Source organism: Hippoglossus hippoglossus, chromosome 3, assembly GCF_009819705.1.
Source record: "Hippoglossus hippoglossus isolate fHipHip1 chromosome 3, fHipHip1.pri, whole genome shotgun sequence".
NCBI classification, from domain to species: Eukaryota; Metazoa; Chordata; class Actinopteri; order Pleuronectiformes; family Pleuronectidae; genus Hippoglossus; species Hippoglossus hippoglossus.
In genome coordinates this window covers 10,478,417-10,491,022 of record NC_047153.1, presented here as the reverse complement: position 1 = coordinate 10,491,022, position 12,606 = coordinate 10,478,417, and the positions used below count along the sequence as shown (strand labels likewise).

The following is a 12,606-nucleotide window of genomic DNA, read 5'->3' as shown; positions in this document are numbered from 1 at the left end:
AATTACTGTGCAAGTTTTAGGACGAGTGCAGCACTAGGAAGGTCGTCGTTAAAAAAATAAATAAATTACTTAAAATTACTACAGAACTTATTTTTTCATGAGTACCTGAGCAGATTAAGCCTTTGGCTGGAAAATTCAAAAAAAGCTGCAGATCAAATCCAATTTGCATTTATTCAGTTCTACATCTAGATGAGAGGAAAACGATCGCGGGTCAAACACATGTTTATAAGTCTAATTTAATTGCAAAATAACTTCATTTATTATTTAAATTAAGGTCACGTTATCTTCGTAATAATGTTTACATCATTTTTACTGTGATGATAATATGACAAGGTACAGATCTGTCTGTCCACCCATATAGAAATAACAGGGTGGAGACTGAAGCCTCCATCAAATGTCTCAGCTAATTTTTACAATGTGATCTATTAACAGTAGCAGCTTCAATGTGTCCCTTGTGTATTTCTGTGGAATAAACCGTGTATTTATGTACATTATACTGTCCATCATACTGTACATGTATATTGTACATGAAGAGTGAAACTTGGCAGTAAAGAGAACAATTTTCGCTTCTACATAATCTCAAAAGATTTGTTTTTAGCTCCTACATGCGTGAGCCAAAGAACTACTGACCTGACATGCTTAGCACACGTGAAACATATCCCTTTCCTTTTTTTCTGCACACAAACTCTGGCAGCCACACACCAGCAGCACGCAGTCGGGTCCTGCAGCAGGTAGAAGCGAATGGATTCTTCCTCGCCAGTGGCTCCAGGAGCTATCAGCCGCTATCCAGGCCCATGAAGCCAGAGCAGGATTGAGTTTGAAAGATGATAATAGACTCCTGAGGAAACTAATCTATTTCTAAAGAAGAAAGGAGTATGAATTCTCTTACTTCCCCCCCCCTCCCCACTTCCTCCAGCCTACCATCTCCTTTCACCGTGTCTCTCAGCAGCAGCGTTATAGGTCAATTTTGCAATTGAAATATGCCAATTAAATGGACCCAGAACAGCATGGGAGCTGCTACGAGTGGAGAGAAGCAGATGTCTTGAATCCTTGTTTGCTCCTGCAGTGTTGGAAAATGCACAAGAACATACAGCACTAATGCAACACTTCACTGTAGGTTTTCCACAATGATCTGAACCAGTTTACCTGAAAATAAAAAGTTTATGTTTCCTCTTTTGGTATAAGAATAACAGGCTTTTTTTAAATTGGGCTTGTAAAAATATTTTAAATTTCAAATCCAACATTAAAATGCATCTACAGATCATTAAATTAATAAGACATTTTTACAATGTGTGCAGTACTTACATTTGTGAAATTGGTTGTTATAATTCATTATTAGTGCTAATAAACAGCAGGTAACTGATAAAAAAACAATAGGACAGTTAATATTTGCAAAGCTGAACCGTTTGCTCTCATACAGGAGCCCCAGTGTCTCGTCTTTTTCCGCGCGACGAATTCACTCCCGCCGTGTTCTGCACTGTGTCGAAGTGCTGCTGCATTACACACTGGAGCATATCACGTCCACTGGCCCTTTTCATTTATGGATAAATAAGCTTGAAATCAAGTCTTGAAAGTTTCACGCTGCAAAAATGCAGCTGTTACAAGGCCGGGAGCATATGTAGACAAGGCAATATCAAGACCCAGACGGCTCCTGTCAGTCCGAGGGCCCTGGATCTGCCCTCCATCTCCGCGTCCTCGACAGGTGGATGATGATAATGATGATGTCTGTGATCACCGGTCGCATCTGGACTCACTGAGGAGAGAGCAGAGAGCAACATGGCAGTCAGGAGGATGCTCCTTATCAATATCACATTATGAAAGATGTATTGACACGATAGCTTAGAGGGACAAGGCTGGTTCATTGTGCATTTTTTCTTATTGTCAACAAACGCAATGAACAAAACAAAGACTTCACCCATCTCTCAAAACATGGAGGTTTCACTCTGCTGCCTGGAGCACAGATTATATATCGATTTTATGCTTATGCATTATGTAAGCACATTAAGGAGGTTTACCTCAGATTTGTAAAATGTTCTGTTTCAGGTTTTGTTTATTAGAATTTGACCGGGCAGGAAGAATCAACAGCATAAAAAGTTTTAACCTCTGAATCCTGAAATGTGTCAAAGCTTAGAGAGCTCCTCATAATAAAGAAAAAATAAACATTTAATCAGGGACTGTTGATCAATTGTCATAGCCTTTAAGCCTAAAATAAATAATAAATGTGTATAGTGATTATTATCGCTATCGACCGATATGAACATTTTTATCTTGGTATAATTTTTGGCCACATCACTTTGCCCTAGGACACACACACACACACACACGCACGCACGCACACACGCACACACGCACACACACAGGTAATGAAATTTACTTCCACAGCTGGGCATGGTGGCTTTAAGCAAACTTACTTAAAGGAGTAAGAGTGTATTATTAGAAGTTGATTAATAGGCCTACACTAGTGAGTATGTGCACCAGTATATTGGATCAACTTTATTAAGCTATAGGGCCCCTGGTCATTGTAATGAAGGGAAATGTCACACTTTGTGGCTCATTTCTGAGTTTTAATGGGTTTCAGGCAACAGTAAAGGTCTAGAACACAGAGGAATAAGGATTCTCAGGCTCAGGTTGAACATTAAAGTAGCTATTTGTCTTCTAAAGGAGTTTGTTCATAATGGAAAAATAAAAATATAAGAAAATAACAAAAAATATTCTCTTGCCAGTATCATGTTTTCATCTCTAATCCGAAACACCATGAGATGATCAAAGTTGTGCTATTATACACACTTTTATGTAAATGTACCTTTTAAGCTCCAGGATTTTTTTGGAAAAATAATCATTTTAATGAAAACATAAGCCATGATACCAAACTAATTGGAAGCTGAGAATAAACCATTCGATACATTTCAGCCGCATTAAAGATTTACACCATTCTACAAAATCTCACGTTTTGGGGTTTGTTGTTCTAACCGCAGCCATAAGGCTTCACACATCGTTCACAGCACCCACTAAACCATTAAGGGAGTTTGTTAATTTTCCACCACCCTATTTATAGGGAGCCGATGGAGCTATAGAGCACCTGCAGCCTCCCTCTCTTCCCCCGAGGTGCAGCAGAGAGCATCTTGGACGCTCCTGTGAGTCAACTGCTGAGTGTTTGTGCCGAGGTTTTAAAGCTGAAGGCATGCTAGTTAAATCAGCATCAATCAACATGTAGATTTCTATACATTTTTCTGTTTATTTCGACATGGATTCCAGTTTGTGGAGCCTCTGAGAGGACACTTCTCATATCAATTTCCTCTTAGGTAATTTATATTCATGAAAACGTGACATTTAACACTGCACATCGCGGCAGCTGTAAAATTATTCTATATTCTCAGTTTCTGTCGTGTGGTCGTATATTCCGGTGAGTTTAATGTTGTATAGTGGCTGATCAGTGTGTACTTTATGGTGCCATATTGTTTATTTTTAGAGCAACAGACACACACACATAACAAAGATGGTGAAAAAGAAGGTGAGGAGTTTAAGATGAGCATCTTAAGCTGCCCGGACACCACATGGTGACTGCTCTTATTCTTGACCCTTCATGTTACACACTGTGCTCCATATGGGTCATTTCTAAGATTAAAGGTCTTTACAGACTAGACATGTTGTTTTCATGTGATAATTTCACATGCGAGGGTGAATTGGGGTAATCGTGTGTGTTTAGAGACTAAAGATAAACCAAAGAGATGTAGCATTAGCTCTGCTGTTGTCGGACAGGACTTAATGGTAAATACAGTCTGTCCCTGTCTGTTTAAACTGATTGTGTAGTTAGATAACTAGCACGTAAACAATTAGCTCTCTAGAACAGAAAAGAAATTAGCAATTGAATAATCTGTTGTTATTGTTTCTTGCTGTTGATTGAATTTTAACAAACTGCTAGTATTGAGCTTGGAATGCATGAAGCAAGGAGATTTAGACTTTTTACTTTTTTTACATTACATTACATTTAGCTGACGCTTTTATCCAAAGCGACTTACAATAAGTGCATTCAACAAAGGGTACAACCCTAGAACAACAAGAATCGAGAAAGTACAATTTCTTTAAAAAAAAAGCAAAACTACAAAGTGCTATAAGTAAGTGCCATTTAAGTGCTACTAAATTGTTAGTTTAAAAATTGTATTCAAGGTATAGTCGGAAGAGGTGTGTTTTTAGTTTGCGGCGGAAGATGTGTAAACTTTCTGCTGTCCGGATGTCCTTGGGGAGCTCATTCCACCATTTAGGAGCCAGGACAGCAAACAGTCGGGATTTTGATGAGTGTTTAGCTCGCAGTGAGGGAGCAACAAGCCGATTGGCTGAAACAGAGCGGAGTGAACGGGCTGGGGTGTAACGTTTGACCATGTCCTGGATGTAGACTGGACCCGATCCGTTCGCAGCACGGTACGCAAGTACTAATGTTTTGAAACGGATGGGGGCAGCCACTGGTAACCAGTGAAGGGAGCGGAGGAGCGGAGTAGTGTGACCTAATACAAGGTGACCTGTGTCAGATGATCAAATTCAGGCAGAATTTTCTTTTTTGGCACTCAAAGCAGGGCAGCACTTTTTCTATTAGGGGCAATTCGGGGTTCAGTATCTTGCCCAAGGACACTTCGGCATGCAGATGGGGAAGACTGGGATCGAACCACCGACCTTCTGGTTAGAGGACAACCGCTCTACCCCGGCCCCACAATTAACCAAATTGGACATTAGCCAAATTAAATGCAAAGACTGTCCAACAGATGTCGTGAAAAAGGCCCTGAAGATACTGTCATACAGTTTCAGCTCCTGGACCAAGTTCTATTGGGTGAGCCCAGGTATTTTGTCTTTTTTTCTCTTTTTATTAAATAAAAGCCCCAGATCATCATAGCTTGATATTGATTCCATCTTTTCCTTGAGCAAAATAATTCACTAAATCTCATCACTCTATTTCGTGGCATTGATCAGCGTTGCCGTTAATGTGCCAAGGTCCAAAGGAAGCAGGTTGATGGTTCCTCGCTGTGCTTTTAACAGTTTCTGAAAGGTGCATCATTAAACCTCTGAATAACACAGAGTCCTTCATTTAATAACGTCCTTCATGTGAATCCATCACAGCTGCACACTTTGTTACACACTGCAGATAAGGTTTGGATAGGGACCTTGTCCATTGCCTGGATTCTTCAGGGAGGTAACTTTTTTGTTTTTGCCTTCAACAGAACTTGCAGTGGGGAGTGTAAGTATAAGTGACAACAGTTAACCAAGACAAAATCTGAACATACACTATATGAGAAGATGACTTCATCAAATAAAGCCCCAAAAAAATCTGCTCCCTTTTCCCTCTAACCTTCATATTATATATCTCAAACCACCTGGACTTGAACTCCAAAGCCTGTTTCTCTACACCTTTGAGATTACACTTAACAGCAACGGATATCAATTCAGACAACTGCACCGCACCAGCTGCCAACATCCATCTTGCTGTTTACATCTCTTTGGAGGCCTCGAGTGTCGAGACGGGAAACTCACTGTCCCTTCCTGAGAGAAATGCAGTGTCCTCTTTAGCCCCACTGATGTTACCTCAGGACACCTCAGCCTCCATCCTGCTTCATCCCCGCAGGGAAGGAGGGCGGCAGGACCCCGACAGACCAGCTGCTCCCGGAGTTTTCAGCCTCTCACTTATAGGCCTCAGGGTCATAAGTCTGTCGCAGGTGGGATTACTCTAACCCAGACCCTTTCACACTATATAAAGGCTCTGTTATCAAACTTTATCTTACTAGCTGAAAAATAAGACCTGCTGCAGAGGCCATTTGTACTCTGTGGACTTCAATTCCACTTTTTATGGTGCAGCAGAAATAGCCTGTAAATTATTTCACCATCGCAGAATCCACAGGAATTACTTGTTGCTGTAATGACTGGATTTTCCAATGAGAATCACGATAGTTCTATCTAATATCACATTGCATGACATCTGATATATTATATTTGTAAGTATGTTGTAATCAAGAGCAGTGAACTCAACTCAATCAACTCCTTGTACCGAAGCTTCAAACGCAGAAACAGGCTGCAGACAGAATGGCTGGATGCATTTTACTCATTAATCAATTTTGCAACCGTGAAAGTGCGGTTTTATTTTCACTGCAGTGGAAACACAAAATAGACTCTTGCTTCAAAAGTAAAACTTCAGAGTCACGAACATGAGCTCTGACCAAAATAATCTATTAAAATGTAAAAGTATGTAATTTGCTTAAGGAAACATTTTATATTATTGCAGGTGCAGGGATAAAAGAACCAAATTAAGAAATCGATGGAACAAAAGGAAACTAAAGAGAATAATGTTCATTTGAGGAGCTGATTCATAACTTTTATATTTAACTATACAGTTTGACATCACTTTACATTTTTGCACTAAATCACTGAGGTCTGAAAGAAACAAAAGCAACAAAAGATGTAGAATTTTGACTGTGCTTTACTTTGTTGTGATAAAACATTTTGCAATGTATTTAACATTTGTCCAAAGTATTTAAAGCAGTCTAAAATATTGCTTAATTACAAATTCACATTATCAAAGGTCTCACATACACATTACATTGTAGCTACTACTTCCCATCATGACTGCTGATTCTTCTGGTTATAACAATGATATTGAACGTCCACACGAAGCCACATATTATCCCTCAAATAGCACAACTGCATCCTCACAATAACGACCCAAAAGAGAAAATATCTTTCTTCTGTGGCCACAACGAGTTCATTCTCCAAAGAGCTAATGGCTGAAAAGAGCTATTATGCTCCGTCTGTTTTTAGGATCCACACAACTGACTCTGGAAATCTGCTTGGAAAGTGCTGGCGTAATGACATGTTTTAGTAAACCCTCAGCAGAGAGGTTAGGATGTTTGAAAAGGCGTTTGGTCTGAAGAGAGACACAGGTCAGAGAGAGAGGCTTACAACTGAAGCTAAATCAATATAAGCTGATTCCTGAGGACTTGGACCAACAATGATCAATAGCACACTAACTGCGCCAGCTGCGGTGATGGAAGAGAGCCCTTTGTGTGGTTATAGGAGGGTCGGCCATAAGAGCTCGAGTCCAAGATCTTCACGTTGACTGTGTGAGCAACAGGGTGCATTGAATCTAAGCCCAGTAACTTTGCAAATACCTTCATAGTTTAATATGATGGAATTCAAAGAATCACAGAATTCAAGCAGCAATGCAGAGTTTGAAGTGATCCTTCATTATTGAATATGACAAAAGCTTGAATGTGATTGGAGGCTATAGTCATGTGATGCATAAATGAACCAATAATATTCAGGATGAATTAGAAAGTTGACACAGATAGACTAAATAGCTTGGTAGAGAGGCTTTAGTGCAGTAAACTCAAGTATTTGTATTGTAGTTGCAGAAATGTCCTTCACTTATTCCCACCTCCCTCCTATACATAAATTCAGATTCTGTCATTTGTCATCATGTCAGTCTGTGAAATTAAATGGATTCAAGACACAAATATTAATAACAAATATCAGACAATGTAAATTTGAATAAATAGATCTACATTTGAGGTTATTTTTGTTGTGCAGAATCAAACACTGTGACAGAGCTCCTCAGCTGTTGACTGCAGCCTGCAGGGGTGAGAGCTTCGCAACCGTTTAACCACATTGATTTCTGTGTTATTTGACAGTGTTATTAGACCGCCTGCTACCAGAAATAAACCCGAGAGCTGAACCTGAGAGGAGACGTGTCTTTTCAGTGAGTCGGCTGTGAATAAGTGAAGGTAGAGAGATTATTATATATTACTACATTTAAGAAAATGTCTCTATAAAGTTTAGTGAGTAAATAATAGTCAAGTATCCAGACTGAGCTGGTAAGAATATTGTGTTTTTGCCCATTTTTCTCCTAAATAAGAATAACACCAGCGTCCTTCCCTGTGCCTCATTAGCATCATCACAGACAATTAAATGTGTGATTACACAGATGTTTAATTGTGTGCAGTAATCATCTCATTATGGGATTGTGCAACCATTTTTCTAGAATATATATATTTTTAAATAAATCAAAATGTAGCAACTGCTATTTTGCAAAAGCTGATGAACAGAGCAAGTTTTCCATAAAGTTAATGTTTACATCTTCTAAAATATGTTGTGGCTCATACGATTTTTTGCCATCTACGATTCCAGATCTCATTCATCAGTTTTACAGAAACTGCAAAATCCAGGAAATGTCTTGTGTGCTGTGAATAAAACCTCCACACTGGGTTGTCACTTAGTTCTAACATTCAAATCTACATTTTGATTCATCTTGTCATGTCTCACAAACTGTTACAAAGGCTTTCAATGGAAGACGTGACAGCAGATGCAGAGGCAGCATTTCTTTGTATTTCTCCTACTCCTATTTCTCCTGACAACAAACACATCTTCTATGGAACACATTAGGGGTTCATGAAAAAAAAGTTGTATATTTCTGAAACTTCTACCCAAACAGATTCTTTAGTCCTAAATCCTGTCCATCAAATCAGAAAGCAAGAGACGGGAGTGGACATGTCTCAGTTGATTTAGCTGTTTTAGCTGATACTCCCTAAAAAAGTGCGACGTCATCACCCAACAGCTCCGCAAGAACTGTTCACTTCATAAACTTTCACTTTATAACAAAAAACACCTTAGGGGGAAAAAATGGGTGAAATTATTCCTGTCACACTTTCCAACACACGCATCAACATATGGTAAACAATCCCTCTTGTGTACACACACATGCTGGACGTGTGTAAAGCTAAGCCTCTTAAAACGAATTTTAATAATCAGCATATAACCCAATCTAAGTATGACATACAAAGCACAGCAAGCAGAGGAAGCGTCGACACATGAATATTTCTGAGCCAGTTGTGTTTTTTTCTCCCCCAGAATTGTTTTGTTTACACATAAACCAGAGCAACTGAGGAGAGACGCTAAATGAAGAGAAACCACCTGAGACCTCTCGGAGAGAAGGCTGAGCGCTCCCATTCTCAAACAGAACAATTGACTGCAGCGCCGCGCTGGAGACAGCATCCCCTCCCAATTAGACCCAGACGCCCAGAGAAAACGGAATAAATCAACTCTTTATCCACCAAAATCACGTCATTTCGCACAGTCTCATTCATTCACGTCAGCCGCACAATCCCAGTGTTTAGCCAGGAGCCGGTTTATGAAGACTGATCCAACACGAGTGCTCCTTTCTGTTCTAATGTGGCCACAATCAAGATATTTTCAGCTGCCCGGTGTGTTTACTCCACCAGAGGAGGCGCACATAATACTACTGTCTAACACCTAATTCAGTGGATTAGGCATCACACACTCACAGGTAAAAGAGGAAACATGCTAACGCTCCTTTCCTGTGGTTTTAGAACCTCTGACTTTAGAATGTTCTGAAAACTCGTGAGTTGTGACGGGTTACAACTATGCTTTCAGAAGTAGAGAAGGTAGGAGAAGTAAATAAAGTAAATTTTGTATTTAATTTGAAATTGTATTTGAATTGATATACTGGGCGGTAGACATGCAGCCAAACGCAAGGGTGTCACCAAATCTGCAGTCACTTTCAAGCCTACATAGATATTCTATCAACTGCTTAATATAAAACATATAAAGGTTACCAATGATCTGATCTTTTCATTCTTACATTATGTCTTTGTATGTGCTACATTACACTATGTGTCTACTAGCTTCATAAATTGTTAGCGTCTGCAGCAGCCATTTTGCCATCACTTCGCAGCAGTTTTCTCCGGACCTGAACCCTCGAATGCCAAGCTGACCGTGTGCAGCTCCATGTAAAGGCAGCAAGATACATATCCCTAAACACAAGGGCTGTTCATAACATCATCAAAAATAAGTAAAAAAAGAACATTAATATCAAATGTCCTGAGTAGAAAAGAGTGACACCTTAACTCTTTGATGATAAATAAATTGTATTCATTGTAATAGTAGAGATAATAATTCAGTGGAGGTTTTGAACAAGTTAAACTGAGACCATATTTTGCTCTCCCAACATAAATATCCGCTGACAATCTCCTAATAGTCCAATCACCTTGAATCAGGTCAACCTGCCTTTTGTCTGATTTAATTTACCCCCTGTACTTACAGCTAAAGTATTCCAAATGCCTGCTCTGACCCCCAATAAAACCAGCATCCATCCTGTTTGTGCAATTATAGAGAAAACCTGGATCAATGGAATCTAATTTAAGGCAGAAGCATTATTCTAAAGCACAGAGGCCTGGTGCATCTCTGCATGGAGCCAGCAGAATGATTAAGTGCCTTGGTTATATCCTGTATGGCTCTGCTGCACATGCCACAGTGAGAGTGTTCATGTCCTGGATCCCATCACCCCAGCCTCTATTACATCCTCAGAGCAGTCAATACTCGGCTCTGACCGCCAGTCAGTCACTCTCAGGTTGCACACACGGGCAGAATACAAATCAGCCTGGAAAAGTCAAAGCTCTGCATCCGCTCTGTGTACACACCTTTTCTTTGCAAGCTGCTGTTTGGACAGAGACGTTTCCCCCGCAAATCCGGTACGTCACAAAAGGTTAGAGTCGCAGAATTAAACAAGAATTAAAAAAACTGCATGAAAATCGAGAAATGAGCTGTAAATGTGATAATGGAGCCAAGTCTGTTCTTTGGTCTGGGGTCATATACAAAAGCTGTAATGAAAGTCCATTAATGCATAAGAAATATGGCTCCAAATACGCCTACTTATTAGGCATCAATTATTATCACCGCCTCAGACTTATTATTCTTCTTCTTGGAGGAGCATTAATGCCCTTGTAACACCGGCTGCCTCTCACTCAACAAAGTGGAAGGTATACGGATGTCCTCACAGAACCTCAGCCGCTGATGATGTCACATACATCACACACTCCCTCGCATATGCACGGATGTGGAAAGTATAAAGGTGGCACAGTTATAACAATCAGTTATTTGCTCATCAGAAAATAAATCACCATCTATTTAAATCAGAAAATATTATTTTGTGCCATTTAGAGCGTATTGTTTTTCGATGGATTTGAACACATCTCTTTGGGCTCTGGCAGAATTTCAATAACCACTTGTCTCTATTATGTAAAGGAACTCGACACAACCTGAAAGATTAAATGTTTTACTGATTCCCCTACGATCCTCAACAATATCAGATTTTATTATTGCCCAACTCTATCTGTGATAATGATGATTTAACTGGAAAAAAAAGTGAAAACCAAACCCCAAAATCCTGCCAAGTGATAGAAAAACAAGCTTAAAAAACCCTGTTAATATTGTATCACACGGAGTCAGAGTGTGTTAACAAAAGGGGGGGATGTGTTAAATTTTTCATGCGCAGTTCCTTTTCTCACTGAGAAAAACATACGGGGCTGACCAAATTGACATGCACTGGTAAAGGTCTCTGTGAACCTTCCTCTCCCCATCTCCCCCTCCTTCACATCCTCGGAGTTCAGGCTCATGCAGTCGACTTCATGCAACAGCAAACTAAACACCTCTGGCGCCACATAAACAGGACAAGGTCATTCAGCTATTTCACGTGTGGAGAAATATATACATGACTATTAATGGAGGTGTTAACGGCCCTGAGAACCCATTTTCTCAGTAACCTTCTAATTCTAAATGATGGAAACCCACAAAACTTTTAGATTTTTTTTTTTCTTTTGCTGACAGACTTTCTGTATTTTGTGTGAGTGTTTTTCACTGGTTTGAAAAGGGTGATGTTGTGTCTATGAACCAATTAACACTTATTTGTGTTACACAAGTAACAACTTTTGAATTAAACATGATGACAGTTGTCTCATTATGTTGTGAATCAAATTGGGTCAAACCAAAGTATGAAGCAGATTAGCTGAGATTTTGATGGTTACTCTCAGGAAGTTCTCACATCTACTTTGTTTGGTCCGGACCTTCAAACTTTTCAGTTTAGTCCAAATTAAATTGCAGGTATGAAAGGTGCCTCGGACCATGATCTGGACCAACTGACCAAACTTTTGTCCGAGCAAAAGAGGTGGTCTCACTCTGGATCAAACAAAACCACGGTTTGGTTGGTTTGCATCTTTTTGGATATTTTCGACTTTCAGACCAATTGCAGGAAGTTGACAGTAGGAGGTGCACAGAAGGAAGAGGCAGCATTAAACAATAGCAGAAAAAAGAAGCAGTAGCAGGATTGCTTGTTATCTCCACCTCCGACAATATAATGCTCGAACGATGAGGAAAGTTCATTCTGCTGGTTGAACAACCACGGTGATATTACAGGTTCATGTATTGTCTCCATTCAAACGGATTTTCTTTGCACTTTATTCAAAAAGGTGAGCCGATACAATAAATTAAAGCCTTGAGTCCGCTCCCTAAATTACAATGTGAAACCAAATCTAACCAGATCATGTGTAATAATATAACAAAGATATGAAGCGTTGTTCGGACCTTGTTCGGGACTTTCAGGTGTGAAAATGCCTTCAGTAAGTAACATCTCAGGTTGATCATTTCTGAATCTTGGCTACGATTTTTTGTTTATTTAGTCATAAATATTTCATGCTGCAGAGAAATACGGAATATTTGAAGGCAACCGAGATTTCTTTAACCTCAAGGGATGATCATTGTATCAGTGGTTGAATGAAA

The 12,606-nt window shown here is 39.6% G+C and overlaps 1 protein-coding gene across 1 annotated transcript in view; it reads right to left on the bottom strand.

Annotated features, from left to right (window-relative positions):
- Nucleotides 1-1,195: 1,195 nt before the first annotated feature.
- The window catches only part of LOC117759175 (glypican-5-like), a 117,053-nt gene continuing 105,642 nt past the window's right edge, over nt 1,196-12,606 (bottom strand). The window contains exon 9 of the mRNA XM_034581131.1: nt 1,196-1,753. Within this exon, the coding sequence (XP_034437022.1) occupies nt 1,599-1,753 (155 nt within the window). The 3' untranslated portion in view covers nt 1,196-1,598. The remainder of the gene's footprint in view (nt 1,754-12,606) is intronic.